The sequence below is a fragment of the Panulirus ornatus genome, chromosome 10, assembly GCF_036320965.1.
Source record: "Panulirus ornatus isolate Po-2019 chromosome 10, ASM3632096v1, whole genome shotgun sequence".
Lineage (NCBI taxonomy): Eukaryota > Metazoa > Arthropoda > Malacostraca > Decapoda > Palinuridae > Panulirus > Panulirus ornatus.
This window is the reverse complement of record NC_092233.1, coordinates 46177846-46193578: the sequence shown is the minus strand read 5'-3', so window position 1 is coordinate 46193578 and position 15733 is coordinate 46177846. Positions and strand designations below refer to the sequence as shown.

Below are 15733 nucleotides of genomic sequence, written 5' to 3'. Positions count from 1 at the left end.
GGAAGGTGGATGGCAAGAGATGCGTAATTATTAGTGCTTATCACCTGGCCATGACAAAAAATCATGAGAGGCAAGTGTTTTGGAAGCAGCTGAATGTGTGTTTTGGCAGTTTTTATGCAGGAGACTGAGTATTAGTGATGGGTGATTTGATTGTGAAGGTGAGGGTGTAATTGGGGGGCATGGGGTATTCAGTATTATGGATGGAAATGGTAAACAGCTTATGGAGTTGTGTACTGGAAAAGGATTGGTGATTGGGGATACGTGGTTAAAAAGAGACATGCTCAAGTTCATCTACATGAGTAGGAAAGATGGGCATCAGGCATTATAGGAATACATATTAATTGATTGGTATGTAGAATAGACATTTGGATGTAGATATGCTGAGAGAGGCAGCTGCTGGGATGTCTGATTGCTGATTGTGGAGGCAGGGGTGAAGATTTGTACAAGTTTTTGGAAAAGGGGAAATAATACCAATGAGAACAGAGTGGTGAGAGTGATATTGGAAAAGAGACCTGTGTGAAGAAGTATCCAGAGAGATTGAGTGTAGAATTACAAAAGGTGACAGTAAATGAAGTGATGAGAGTGGGTGAGGAATGGGAGGTATTTATGGGAACAATGCTGGCATGTGCAAGAGATAGGAGGTGAATAGATTAGACAGGATAGTGAGTGGTGTGATGAAGAATTTAAGAGGCGTTTGAGTGGCACTTACTGGGAAGGAGTGCAAATGATTGGGGGATGTGTAAGAGAAAGCAGCAGGAGGTCAAAAGGAAGGGGTTGAAAAAGAGGGAAATTGAGAGTTTGGGTAAGCTAGTATCAGAAAACTTTAAGGAAAATGAGTTTTTTTAGAAAGAGGTTAATAATGTGTGAAAAACAATAGAACAAATGGGAATATCAGTGAAGGGAGCAAAAGTGGAAGTGGTAACAGATAGTAATGAAGTGAAAAGATGACGTGAGTATTTTGAAGGACTTTTGAACATTTTTCGTAATAGGGTGGCATATGTAGGGTGTTTGGATTGGAGTGGTATATAAAGTGAGGGAGTCATAGAGAGTGTTTTGATGAAGAGAGAAGAGGTGGTGAAAGCCTTACATAATATGAAATGCTGCAAGGCAATTGGAGTGGATAGTGTTGTAGTTGAATTTCTGTATAAAGGGGTTGATTGTGTTGTTGACTGTTTAGTCAGGATTTTCTGTGTATGTATGGTTCATGATATGGTGCCTAAGGATTGGCAGAATACATGTATAGTGTTGCTGTATAAAGGTAAGGAGGTTTAAGGTGAGTGTTAAAATTTTAGAGGTATGATTTTGTTGAGTGTACCTCATAAGTTGTATAGGAGGGTAGGTATTGAGAAAATGAAGGCATGTACAGAGCATCAGAATGGGGAGAAGCAATTGATTTCAGAAATGGGAGATGATGTGTAGATACAATGTATACTTTGAAGAATATGTGAGAAATACTTAGAGAAACAGATGGATTTTTATGTGGCATTTTTGGATTTAGAGAAAGCATATGTTAGGGTTGATAGAGATGACTTTTGGAAGGTCTTGAAATTATACAGTGTGGGAGTAAAGCTGTTAGAAGCAGGGAGAAGTTTCCTTCAAAGGTGTAAGGCATGTGTAAGAGAAGGGAGAGAGGAGAGTGAATGGTTCTGAGTGAAGGTTAGTCTGTGGCATTGATGTGTGATGTTACCATGGTTGTTTAATTTGCTTATGAATGGGGTGGTGAGGGAGGTAAATGTGAGAGTCTTGGAGAGAAGGGTGAATATTCAGTCTGTAGGGGTAATTAGGGCCTAAGAAGTGAGTTAGTTGTTGTTTGCTAATGATACAGCACTGGTAGCAGATATGAATACGAAACTGCAGAAGTTGGTGACTGAGTTTGGAAGAGTGTGTGAAAGGATGAAGTTAAGAGACTATGAATAAAAGCAAGGTTATTAGGTTTGGTAGAGTTGAGAGACAGGTTAGGTTGGGTTTGAATTTAAAAGGAGAAAAACTGGAGTGAAGTGTTTTAGATACCTGGGAGTGGACAGGGCAGTGAATATACCCCATGGAAGCTGAGGTGAGTCCTAGGATGGGAGAGGAGACAAATGCTCTTGGAAAATTGAAAAATGTGTGGAAAGAGAGTTTGTTATCTGGAAGGGTGAAAATGGGTATGTTTGAAGTTACAGTAGTCCCATTGATGGTGTGTGGATGCAAGGCATGGGCTATAGATAAGGATGTACAGTGGAGGGTAGATGTGCTGAAAATGAAATGTTTAAGGACTACTTGTAGTGGTTCATTTAAGGAAGTGATAAGAGGGTAAGAGAGGAATGTGGTAATAAGAAGAATGTAGTTGAAAGAGCTAAAGTGCTTGTGTTGAAATGTTTTAGGCATGAGGAGAGAATGAATGAGAAGAGGTTGACAAAGTGAAGGGGACAAGGAGAAAGAGGAAACCAAATTGGAGATGGAAGGATGAAGTAAAAATGATTTTGAGAGATGAAGGTCTGAAAATGCAGAAAGGTAAAGGGTTTGCACAGTATAGAATGAAGTGGAACAGTGTGGTATAAAGGGGTCAACTTGCTGTCGGTGGACTGAAGTAGCCGGGTACCCAGCACACCTAAAAATCTCATGTGTATCCACATTCTCTTACTTCTAGGTGAGAATTTAAGCTTTCTCCTCTTTAGAAAAGAGCCAACCGTTTTGAAGCACAGTGGAAGAAATACAGTGCCCAGAAGCAAGATTCCCAAAAGGAAGTGGTAGCTTGGAAAAGTGAAGTGAGAACATCGTACCCTCAAGATAACTTGAGGCATGCTGGGGCGGAATGCTGGTGCTCACACCATTAGAAACACTAGCCTCAGCGATCAGTTGTACAATGATTTCACTTGAGAGTGTCATAGGTTTGTGCCCACAAGAAACCTTAGCCATGTATCACCTTTGAACACATATAGGGGGCAGATAAGGCTTTTTGCTAATACTGTATCTGTAAGTGCTTGGATTGCAGATGGGCCGTAGTGTTTATGTGAAAGTGTGATACGTTGTCAGGGTCTGTAGCTGGAGAATTCTTTAAGGTTTTAGAGAAAACATTGCATTGCCTGTATTAATGGGAGTGAAGGGTGAGAGTGTAGTTGTTTCTGGAAGGATTTTGTCTAGGTTTTTCATGACTCTACTGATTATGGGTGAGGTTGGTTTGTGGCTGATGTTTTTAGCTGTATTTAATGAGTATGTCTGTGTGTTCTTTGGGAAAAGGGATTTCATATGAATGAGATGCAGCTAAAAATCATCAGGTGACTTTTATCACTGTATATCATACAAATTAAGTGGAGTAATTGTATTCTAAAGGGCTGATTTTGTGCACTATATCAAACCAGACCTCTCAACTTTTTTTCCTGAGTGTATCATATTGATGTGATACCCAAAGATTTTCTAAAGTAAATTTAATTACTGATATTTGGCAGTTGTAAATTGGCTTGACTATACTAAGTAATTCTGTTATCTTTCTCTATTTTTTTAGGCCAGGTTAGGAGTTATGGAAGAAGAGAGAGATCAGCTTAAGAATTATCCACATGTACTTGACAGTGACTCAACTCAGCAGACTCACAGAGATGAAAAGTCAACAAATAGGTAATAAATGAAACAGAAGAGGGTTTTAGGGAACTAGTAACTACAGAAACAAATATCTAGACGACAAAATGAATTCATATTTATTCTTTTAATAACAGCAGCATTTTTTTATGGATTTGATTTTTTGTCAGGACTGTGAAGAAAGATCAACTGTATGAGCGTCCTATGAGGGAGGTGTACTATCTTTGGCAGCTGGCTGGAGGCAATGTAGAGCAAGAACTCAAAAAGCAAAAGCTTGTCAGAACCAAGCCAGCCATACTCACACTTCCAAGGTGATACTCAAGATTTTTTTTTTTTTTTTTTTTTTTTTGCTTTGTCGCTGTCTCCCGCATTTGCGAGGTAGCGCAAGGAAACAGACGAAAGAAATGGCCCAACCCACCCCCATACACATGTATATACATACGTCCACACACGCAAATATACATACCTACACAGCTTTCCATGGTTTACCCCAGACGCTTCACATGCCCCGATTCAATCCACTGACAGCACGTCAACCCCGGTATACCACATCGCTCCAATTCACTCTGTTCCTTGCCCTCCTTTCACCCTCCTGCATGTTCAGGCCCCGATCACACAAAATCTTTTTCACTCCATCTTTCCACCTCCAATTTGGTCTCCCTCTTCTCCTCGTTCCCTCCACCTCCGACACATATATCCTCTTGGTCAATCTTTCCTCACTCATTCTCTCCATGTGCCCAAACCATTTCAAAACACCCTCTTCTGCTCTCTCAACCACGCTCTTTTTATTTCCACACATCTCTCTTACCCTTACGTTACTTACTCGATCAAACCACCTCACACCACACATTGTCCTCAAACATCTCATTTCCAGCACATCCATCCTCCTGCGCACAACTCTATCCATAGCCCACGCCTCACAACCATACAACATTGTTGGAACCACTATTCCTTCAAACATACCCATTTTTGCTTTCCGAGATAATGTTCTCGACTTCCACACATTCTTCAAGGCTCCCAGGATTTTCGCCCCCTCCCCCACCCTATGATCCACTTCCGCTTCCATGGTTCCATCCGCTGCCAGATCCACTCCCAGATATCTAAAACACTTCACTTCCTCCAGTTTTTCTCCATTCAAACTCACCTCCCAATTGACTTGACCCTCATCCCTACTGTACCTAATAACCTTGCTCTTATTCACATTTACTCTTAACTTTCTTCTTTCACACACTTTACCAAACTCAGTTACCAGCTTCTGCAGTTTCTCACATGAATCAGCCACCAGCGCTGTATCATCAGCGAACAACAAGTGACTCACTTCCCAAGCTCTCTCATCCCAACAGACTTCATACTTGCCCCTCTTTCCAAAACTCTTGCATTCACCTCCCTAGCAGCCCCATCCATAAACAAATTAAAGAACCATGGAGACATCACACACCCCTGCCGCAAACCTACATTCACTGAGAACCAATCACTTTCCTCTCTTCCTACACGTACACATGCCTTACATCCTCGATAAAAACTTTTCACTGCTTCTAACAACTTGCCTCCCACACCATATATTCTTAATACCTTCCACAGAGCATCTCTATCAACTCTATCATATGCCTTCTCCAGATCCATAAATGCTACATACAAATCCATTTGCTTTTCTAAGTATTTCTCACATACATTCTTCAAAGCAAACACCTGATCCACACATCCTCTACCACTTCTGAAACCACACTGCTCTTCCCCAATCTGATGCTCTGTACATGCCTTCACCCTCTCAATCAATGCCCTCCCATATAATTTACCAGGAATACTCAACAAACTTATACCTCCGTAACTTGAGCACTCACTCTTATCCCCTTTGCCTTTGTACAATGGCACTATGCACGCATTCTGCCAATCCTCAGGCACCTCACCGTGAGTCATACATACATTAAATAACCTTACCAACCAGTCAGCAATACAGTCACCCCCTTTTTTAATAAATTCCACTGCAATACCATCCAAACCTGCTGCCTTGCCGGCTTTCATCTTCCGCAAAGCTTTTACTACCTCTTCTCTGTTTACCAGATCATTTTCCCTAACCCTCTCACTTTGCACACCACCTCGACCAAAACACCCTATATCTGCCACTCTATCATCAAACACATTCAACAAACCTTCAAAATACTCACTCCATCTCCTTCTCACATCACCAATACTTGTTATCACCTCCCCATTAGCCCCCTTCACTGAAGTTCCCATTTGCTCCCTTGTCTTATGCACTTTATTTACCTCCTTCCAAAACATCTTTTTATTCTCCCTGAAATTTAATGATACTCTCTCACCCCAACTCTCATTTGCCCTCTTTTTCACCTCTTGCACCTTTCTCTTGACCTCCTGCCTCTTTCTTTTATACCTCTCCCACTCATTTGCATTCTTTCCCTGCAAGAATCGTCCAAATGCCTCTCTCTTCTCTTTCACTAATAATCTTACTTCTTCATCCCACCACTCACTACCTTTTCTAATCAACCCACCTCCCATGCTTCTCATGTCACAAGCATCTTTTGCGCAAACCATCACTGCTTCCCTAAATACATCCCATTCCTCCCCCACTCCCCTTACCTCCTTTGTTCTTACCTTTTTCCATTCTGTACTCAGTCTCTCCTGGTACTTCCTCACACAAGTCTCCTTCCCAAGCTCACTTACTCTCACCACTCTCTTCACCCCAACATTCTCTCTTCTTTTCTGAAAACCCCCACAAATCTTCATCTTTGCCTCCACAAGATAATGATCAGACATCCCTCCAGTTGCACCTCTCAGCACATTAACGTCCAAAAGTCTCTCTTTCGTGCGTCTATAATTTAACACGTAATCCAATAATGCTCTCTGGCCATCTCTCCTACTTACATACGTATACTTATGTATATCTCGCTTTTTAAACCAGGTGTTCCCAATCACCAGTCCTTTTTCAGCACATAAATCTACAAGCTCTTCACCATTTCCATTTACAACACTGAACACTCCATGTATACCAATTATTCCCTGAACTGCCATATTACTCACCTTTGCATTCAAATCACCCATCACTATAACCCGGTCTTGTGCATCAAAACCACGAACACACTCATTCAGCTGCTCCCAAAACACTTGCCTCTCATGATCTTTCTTCTCATACCCAGGTGCATATGCATCAATAAAAAGTGTGGTGTAGAGAGCAGAAGAGAGTGTATTGAAATGGTTTGGCCACAGGGAGAGAATGAGTGAGGAAAGATTGACAAAGAGTATATATGTGTCAGAGGTGGAGGGAACGAGGAGAAGTGAGAGACCAAATTGGCAGTGGAAGGATGGAGTAAAAAAGATTTTGAGTGATCGGGGCCTGAACATACAGGAGGCTGAAAGGTGTGCAAAGAATAGAGTGACTTGGAACGATGTGGTACATTGGGGTCAATGTGCTGTCAGTGGATTGAACCAGGGCATGTGAAGCATTTCCGGTTAACATGGAAAGTTCTGTGGAGCCTGGGTGTGAAAAGGGAGCTGTGGTTTCGGTGCATTAAACATAACAGCTAGAGATTGAGTGTGATGATCGTGGGCTTTGTTATCTTTTCCTGGTGCTACCTCATGTGCGTGCTGTGGGAGGGGGTTCTGTTTCATATGTTGCAGGATGACAACGGGAATGTACGGGGGCACAAAATATGAGTGTGTACATGGAAAAAGGTGAGAACGAAGGACGTAAGGGGAGTGGGGGAGGAATGTGATGTATTTAGGGAAGCAGTGATGGCTTGCGCAAAAGATTCTTGTGGCATGAGAAGCGTGGAATGTGTGCAGATTAGGAAGGGTAGTGAGTGGTGGTATGAAGATATAAGATTATTAGTGAAAGAGAAGAGAGAGGCTTTTGGACGATTTTTGTAGGGAAATAATGCAAATGATTGGGAGATGGTAGGAGGTCAAGAGAAAGGTGCAAGAGGTGAAAAGGAGGCCAAATGAGAGTTGGGGTGAGAGAGTATCATTAAGTTTTAGAGAGAATAAAAAGATGTTTTGGAAGAAGGTAAATGAAGTGCGTAAGACAAGGGAACAAATGGGAACATCTGTAAAGGGGGCAAATGGGGAGGTGATAACAAGTAGTGGTGATGTGAGAAGAAGATGGAGTGAGTATTTTGAAGGTCTGTTGAATGTGAATGTGTTTGATGATAGTGTGGTAGATATAGGGTGTTTTGGTCGAGGTGGTGTGCAAATTGAGAGGGGTGAGGGAGAATGATTTGGTAAACAGAGAAGAGGTGATAAAAGGTTTGCTGAAGATGAAAGCTGGCAAGGCAGCTGGTTTGGATGGTATTGCAGTGGAATTTATTAAAAAAGGGGGTGACTGTGTTGTTGACTGGTTGGTAAGGTTATTTTATGTATGTATGACTCATGGTGAGGTGCCTGAGGATTGGCGTAATGCTTGCAAAGTGCCATTGTACAAAGGCAAAGAGGATAAAGCTGAGTGCTCAAATTACAGAGGTATAAGTTTGTTGAGTATTCCTGGGAAATTATATGGGAGGGTATTGATTGAGAGTGTGAAGGCATGTACAGAGCATCAGATTGGTTTCAGAAGTGGTAGAGGATGTGTGGATCAGGTGTTTGCTTTGAAGAATGTATGTGAGAAATACTTAGAAAGGCAAATGGATTTTGTATGTAGCCTTTATGGATCCGGAGAAGGCATATGATAGAGTTGATAGAGATGCTGTGTGGAAGGTATTATGAATATATGGTGTGGGAGGCAAATTGTTAGAAGCAGTGAAAAGTTTTTATCGAGGATACAAGGCATGTGTACGTGTAGGAAGAGAGGAAAGTGATTGGTTCTCAGTGAATGTTGGTTTGTGGCAGGGGTGTGTGATGTCTCCATGGTTGTTTAATCTGTTTATGGATGGGGTTGTTAGGGAGGTGAATGCAAGAGTTTTGGAAAGAGGGGCAGGTATGCAGTCTGTTGTGGATTAGAGAGCTTGGGAAGTGAGTCAGTTGTTGTTGGTTGATGATACAGCGCTGGTGGCTGATTCATGTGAGAAACTGCAGAAGCTGGTGACTGATTTTGGTAAAGTGTGTGAAAGAAGAAAGCTGGGAGTAAATGTGAATAAGAGCAAGGTTATTAGGTACAGTAGGGTTGAGGGACAAGTCAATTGGGAGTTAGGTTTGAATGGAGAAAAACTGAAGGAAGTGAAGTGTTTTAGATACCTGGGAGTGGATTCAGCAGTGGATGGAATGATGGAAGCGGAAGTGAATCCTAGGGTGGGGGAGGGAGTGAAAGTTCTGGGAGTGTTGAAAAATGTGTGGAAGTCGAGAATGCTATCTTGGAAAGCAAAAATGGGTATATTTGAAGGAATAGTGGTTCCAACAATGTTATATGGTTGCAATGTTATATGGTTGCAAGGCATGGGCTATAGACAGAGTTGTGTGGAGGAAAGTGGATGTGCTGGAAATGAGATGTTTGAGGACAGTATGTGGTGCGAGGTGGTCTTATCGAGTAAGTAATGAAAGGGTAAGAGAGATGTGTGTTCATTAAAAGAGTGTGGTTGAGAGAGCAGAAGAGGGTGTTGTGAAATGGTTTGGTCACATGGAGATAATGAGTGAGGAAACATTGACAAAGAGGATATATGTGTCTGAGGTAGAGGGAATGAGGAGAAGTGGGAGACCAAATCGGAGATGGAAAGATGGAGTGAAAAAGATTTTGAGTGATCGGGGCCTGAACATGCGGGAGGGAGAAAGGCATTGAAGGAATTGAGTGAATTGGAATGATGTGGTATACCAGGGCTGACGTGCTGTCAATGGATTGAACCAGGGCATGTGAAGCGTTTGGGGTAAACATGGAAAGTTCTGTGGGGCCTGGATGTGGAAAGGGAGCTGTGGTTTCGGTGCATCATACATGACAGCTAGAGACTGATTGTGAATGAATAGGGCATTTGTTGTCTTTTCCTAGCACTACTTCATGCACATGCGGGGGGAGGGTGGTGTCATATCATGTGTGGCGGGGTGGCGAAGAGAATGAATAAGGGCAGACCGTAAGAACTTATGTACATGTGTATATATGTGTTAGCGAAATAGCGCAAGGAAACAGACGATGAATGGCCCAACCCATCTATATACACATGTATTTGCATAGATGCCCACACATGTACATATACATACATTTCTATGAGTTCACGGGGAAAATGAAACATGAAAAGTTCCCAGGTGCACTTTCGTGTAATAATCACATCATCAGGGGAGACACAAGAGAGAAATATAACAGTCAGTTGTCCTAGCTTCGTCTCTTCGATGTATATCAACTGACTATTATATTTCTCTCTTGTGTCTCCCTGATGATGTCATTATTACACGAAAGTGCACTTGGTAACTTTTCCAGTTTCATTTTCCCCGTGGACTCATAGGAATATCTTGATCACGCGCAAAATTGTGATCCTTTCCAATATACATACATATACATTTCACTGTATACATACATGTACATGCAAAGACATATACATACATACACATGTATATATCCATACTTGCTGCCTTCATTCATTTCTGTGGCCACCCTGCCACACATGAAATAGCATCTCCCCCCTCCCAGTCCAGCAAGGCACTGCCAGGATCAGACAGAAAGGCCCTCATTTATTCACACTCAATCTCTAGCTATCATGTGTAATGCACAGAAACCATAGCTCCCTTTCCACATCCAGGCCCCATAATCCTTTCCATGGTTTTCCCCAGATGCTTCACATGCCTTGGTTCAATCCATTGATAGCATGTCGACTCTGGTATACCACATTGTTCCAGTTCACTCTATTCCTTGCATGCCTTTCACCCTTCTGTATGTTCAGGCCCGTTCATTCAAAATATTTTTCATTCCATCCTTCCACCTCCAATTTGGTCTCCCACTTCTCCTTCTTCCCTCCACCTCTGACACACTTATCCTCTTTGTCAATCTTGCCTCTTTCATTGTCTCCATGCGTCCAAACCATTTCAACACTCCCTCTTCTGCTCTCTCAACCACACTCTTTTTATTACCACACATCTTCTTACCCTTTCATTGCTTACTCGATCAAACCACCTCACACCACACATTGTCCTCAAACATCTCATTTCCAGCACATCCATCCTCCTGCGCACAACTCTATCCATAGCCCACGCCTCACAACCATACAACATTGTTGGAACCACTATTCCTTCAAACATACCCATTTTTGCTTTCCGAGATAATGTTCTCGACTTCCACACATTCTTCAAGGCTCCCAGGATTTTCGCCCCCTCCCCCACCCTATGATCCACTTCCGCTTCCATGGTTCCATCCGCTGCCAGATCCACTCCCAGATATCTAAAACACTTCACTTCCTCCAGTTTTTCTCCATTCAAACTCACCTCCCAATTGACTTGACCCTCATCCCTACTGTACCTAATAACCTTGCTCTTATTCACATTTACTCTTAACTTTCTTCTTTCACACACTTTACCAAACTCAGTTACCAGCTTCTGCAGTTTCTCACATGAATCAGCCACCAGCGCTGTATCATCAGCGAACAACAAGTGACTCACTTCCCAAGCTCTCTCATCCCAACAGACTTCATACTTGCCCCTCTTTCCAAAACTCTTGCATTCACCTCCCTAACAGCCCCATCCATAAACAAATTAAAGAACCATGGAGACATCACACACCCCTGCCGCAAACCTACATTCACTGAGAACCAATCACTTTCCTCTCTTCCTACACGTACACATGCCTTACATCCTCGATAAAAACTTTTCACTGCTTCTAACAACTTGCCTCCCACACCATATATTCTTAATACCTTCCACAGAGCATCTCTATCAACTCTATCATATGCCTTCTCCAGATCCATAAATGCTACATACAAATCCATTTGCTTTTCTAAGTATTTCTCACATACATTCTTCAAAGCAAACACCTGATCCACACATCCTCTACCACTTCTGAAACCACACTGCTCTTCCCCAATCTGATGCTCTGTACATGCCTTCACCCTCTCAATCAATGCCCTCCCATATAATTTACCAGGAATACTCAACAAACTTATACCTCCGTAACTTGAGCACTCACTCTTATCCCCTTTGCCTTTGTACAATGGCACTATGCACGCATTCTGCCAATCCTCAGGCACCTCACCGTGAGTCATACATACATTAAATAACCTTACCAACCAGTCAGCAATACAGTCACCCCCTTTTTTAATAGATTCCACTGCAATACCATCCAAACCTGCTGCCTTGCCGGCTTTCATCTTCCGCAAAGCTTTTACTACCTCTTCTCTGTTTACCAGATCATTTTCCCTAACCCTCTCACTTTGCACACCACCTCGACCAAAACACCCTATATCTGCCACTCTATCATCAAACACATTCAACAAACCTTCAAAATACTCACTCCATCTCCTTCTCACATCACCAATACTTGTTATCACCTCCCCATTAGCCCCCTTCACTGAAGTTCCCATTTGCTCCCTTGTCTTATGCACTTTATTTACCTCCTTCCAAAACATCTTTTTATTCTCCCTGAAATTTAATGATACTCTCTCACCCCAACTCTCATTTGCCCTCTTTTTCACCTCTTGCACCTTTCTCTTGACCTCCTGCCTCTTTCTTTTATACCTCTCCCACTCATTTGCATTCTTTCCCTGCAAGAATCGTCCAAATGCCTCTCTCTTCTCTTTCACTAATAATCTTACTTCATCCCACCACTCACTACCTTTTCTAATCAACCCACCTCCCATGCTTCTCATGTCACAAGCGTCTTTTGCGCAAACCATCACTGCTTCCCTAAATACATCCCATTCCTCCCCCACTCCCCTTACCTCCTTTGTTCTTACCTTTTTCCATTCTGTACTCAGTCTCTCCTGGTACTTCCTCACACAAGTCTCCTTCCCAAGCTCACTTACTCTCACCACTCTCTTCACCCCAACATTCTCTCTTCTTTTCTGAAAACCCCCACAAATCTTCATCTTTGCCTCCACAAGATAATGATCAGACATCCCTCCAGTTGCACCTCTCAGCACATTAACGTCCAAAAGTCTCTCTTTCGTGCGTCTATAATTTAACACGTAATCCAATAATGCTCTCTGGCCATCTCTCCTACTTACATACGTATACTTATGTATATCTCGCTTTTTAAACCAGGTGTTCCCAATCACCAGTCCTTTTTCAGCACATAAATCTACAAGCTCTTCACCATTTCCATTTACAACACTGAACACTCCATGTATACCAATTATTCCCTCAACTGCCATATTACTCACCTTTGCATTCAAATCACCCATCACTATAACCCGGTCTTGTGCATCAAAACCACGAACACACTCATTCAGCTGCTCCCAAAACACTTGCCTCTCATGATCTTTCTTCTCATACCCAGGTGCATATGCATCAATAAAAAGTGTGGTGTAGAGAGCAGAAGAGAGTGTATTGAAATGGTTTGGCCACAGGGAGAGAATGAGTGAGGAAAGATTGACAAAGAGTATATATGTGTCAGAGGTGGAGGGAACGAGGAGAAGTGAGAGACCAAATTGGCAGTGGAAGGATGGAGTAAAAAAGATTTTGAGTGATCGGGGCCTGAACATACAGGAGGCTGAAAGGTGTGCAAAGAATAGAGTGACTTGGAACGATGTGGTACACTGGGGTCAATGTGCTGTCAGTGGATTGAACCAGGGCATGTGAAGCATTTCCGGTTAACATGGAAAGTTCTGTGGAGCCTGGGTGTGAAAAGGGAGCTGTGGTTTCGGTGCATTAAACATAACAGCTAGAGATTGAGTGTGATGATCGTGGGCTTTGTTATCTTTTCCTGGTGCTACCTCATGTGCGTGCTGTGGGAGGGGGTTCTGTTTCATATGTTGCAGGATGACAACGGGAATGTACGGGGGCACAAAATATGAGTGTGTACATGGAAAAAGGTGAGAACGAAGGACGTAAGGGGAGTGGGGGAGGAATGTGATGTATTTAGGGAAGCAGTGATGGCTTGCGCAAAAGATTCTTGTGGCATGAGAAGCGTGGAATGTGTGCAGATTAGGAAGGGTAGTGAGTGGTGGTATGAAGATATAAGATTATTAGTGAAAGAGAAGAGAGAGGCTTTTGGACGATTTTTGTAGGGAAATAATGCAAATGATTGGGAGATGGTAGGAGGTCAAGAGAAAGGTGCAAGAGGTGAAAAGGAGGCCAAATGAGAGTTGGGGTGAGAGAGTATCATTAAGTTTTAGAGAGAATAAAAAGATGTTTTGGAAGAAGGTAAATGAAGTGCGTAAGACAAGGGAACAAATGGGAACATCTGTAAAGGGGGCAAATGGGGAGGTGATAACAAGTAGTGGTGATGTGAGAAGAAGATGGAGTGAGTATTTTGAAGGTCTGTTGAATGTGAATGTGTTTGATGATAGTGTGGTAGATATAGGGTGTTTTGGTCGAGGTGGTGTGCAAATTGAGAGGGGTGAGGGAGAATGATTTGGTAAACAGAGAAGAGGTGATAAAAGGTTTGCTGAAGATGAAAGCTGGCAAGGCAGCTGGTTTGGATGGTATTGCAGTGGAATTTATTAAAAAAGGGGGTGACTGTGTTGTTGACTGGTTGGTAAGGTTATTTTATGTATGTATGACTCATGGTGAGGTGCCTGAGGATTGGCGTAATGCTTGCAAAGTGCCATTGTACAAAGGCAAAGAGGATAAAGCTGAGTGCTCAAATTACAGAGGTATAAGTTTGTTGAGTATTCCTGGGAAATTATATGGGAGGGTATTGATTGAGAGTGTGAAGGCATGTACAGAGCATCAGATTGGTTTCAGAAGTGGTAGAGGATGTGTGGATCAGGTGTTTGCTTTGAAGAATGTATGTGAGAAATACTTAGAAAGGCAAATGGATTTGTATGTAGCCTTTATGGATCCGGAGAAGGCATATGATAGAGTTGATAGAGATGCTGTGTGGAAGGTATTATGAATATATGGTGTGGGAGGCAAATTGTTAGAAGCAGTGAAAAGTTTTTATCGAGGATACAAGGCATGTGTACGTGTAGGAAGAGAGGAAAGTGATTGGTTCTCAGTGAATGTTGGTTTGTGGCAGGGGTGTGTGATGTCTCCATGGTTGTTTAATCTGTTTATGGATGGGGTTGTTAGGGAGGTGAATGCAAGAGTTTTGGAAAGAGGGGCAGGTATGCAGTCTGTTGTGGATTAGAGAGCTTGGGAAGTGAGTCAGTTGTTGTTGGTTGATGATACAGCGCTGGTGGCTGATTCATGTGAGAAACTGCAGAAGCTGGTGACTGATTTTGGTAAAGTGTGTGAAAGAAGAAAGCTGGGAGTAAATGTGAATAAGAGCAAGGTTATTAGGTACAGTAGGGTTGAGGGACAAGTCAATTGGGAGTTAGGTTTGAATGGAGAAAAACTGAAGGAAGTGAAGTGTTTTAGATACCTGGGAGTGGATTCAGCAGTGGATGGAATGATGGAAGCGGAAGTGAATCCTAGGGTGGGGGAGGGAGTGAAAGTTCTGGGAGTGTTGAAAAATGTGTGGAAGTCGAGAATGCTATCTTGGAAAGCAAAAATGGGTATATTTGAAGGAATAGTGGTTCCAACAATGTTATATGGTTGCAATGTTATATGGTTGCAAGGCATGGGCTATAGACAGAGTTGTGTGGAGGAAAGTGGATGTGCTGGAAATGAGATGTTTGAGGACAGTATGTGGTGCGAGGTGGTCTTATCGAGTAAGTAATGAAAGGGTAAGAGAGATGTGTGTTCATTAAAAGAGTGTGGTTGAGAGAGCAGAAGAGGGTGTTGTGAAATGGTTTGGTCACATGGAGATAATGAGTGAGGAAACATTGACAAAGAGGATATATGTGTCTGAGGTAGAGGGAATGAGGAGAAGTGGGAGACCAAATCGGAGATGGAAAGATGGAGTGAAAAAGATTTTGAGTGATCGGGGCCTGAACATGCGGGAGGGAGAAAGGCATTGAAGGAATTGAGTGAATTGGAATGATGTGGTATACCAGGGCTGACGTGCTGTCAATGGATTGAACCAGGGCATGTGAAGCGTTTGGGGTAAACATGGAAAGTTCTGTGGGGCCTGGATGTGGAAAGGGAGCTGTGGTTTCGGTGCATCATACATGACAGCTAGAGACTGATTGTGAATGAATAGGGCATTTGTTGTCTTTTCCTAGCACTACTTCATGCACATGCGGGGGGAGGGTGGTGTCATATCATGTGTGGCGGGGTG

The 15733-nt window shown here is 42.6% G+C and overlaps 1 protein-coding gene across 1 annotated transcript in view; it reads left to right on the top strand.

Annotated features, from left to right (window-relative positions):
- The first annotated feature begins 3428 nt into the window (after positions 1–3428).
- LOC139750634 (TBC domain-containing protein kinase-like protein) overlaps positions 3429–15733 on the top strand; it is a 253505-nt gene continuing 241200 nt past the window's right edge. Inside the window, exons 1-2 of the mRNA XM_071665308.1 lie at positions 3429–3594; positions 3726–3866. Coding sequence (XP_071521409.1) covers positions 3500–3594; positions 3726–3866 — 236 coding nt within the window. The 5' untranslated portion in view covers positions 3429–3499. The remainder of the gene's footprint in view (positions 3595–3725; positions 3867–15733) is intronic.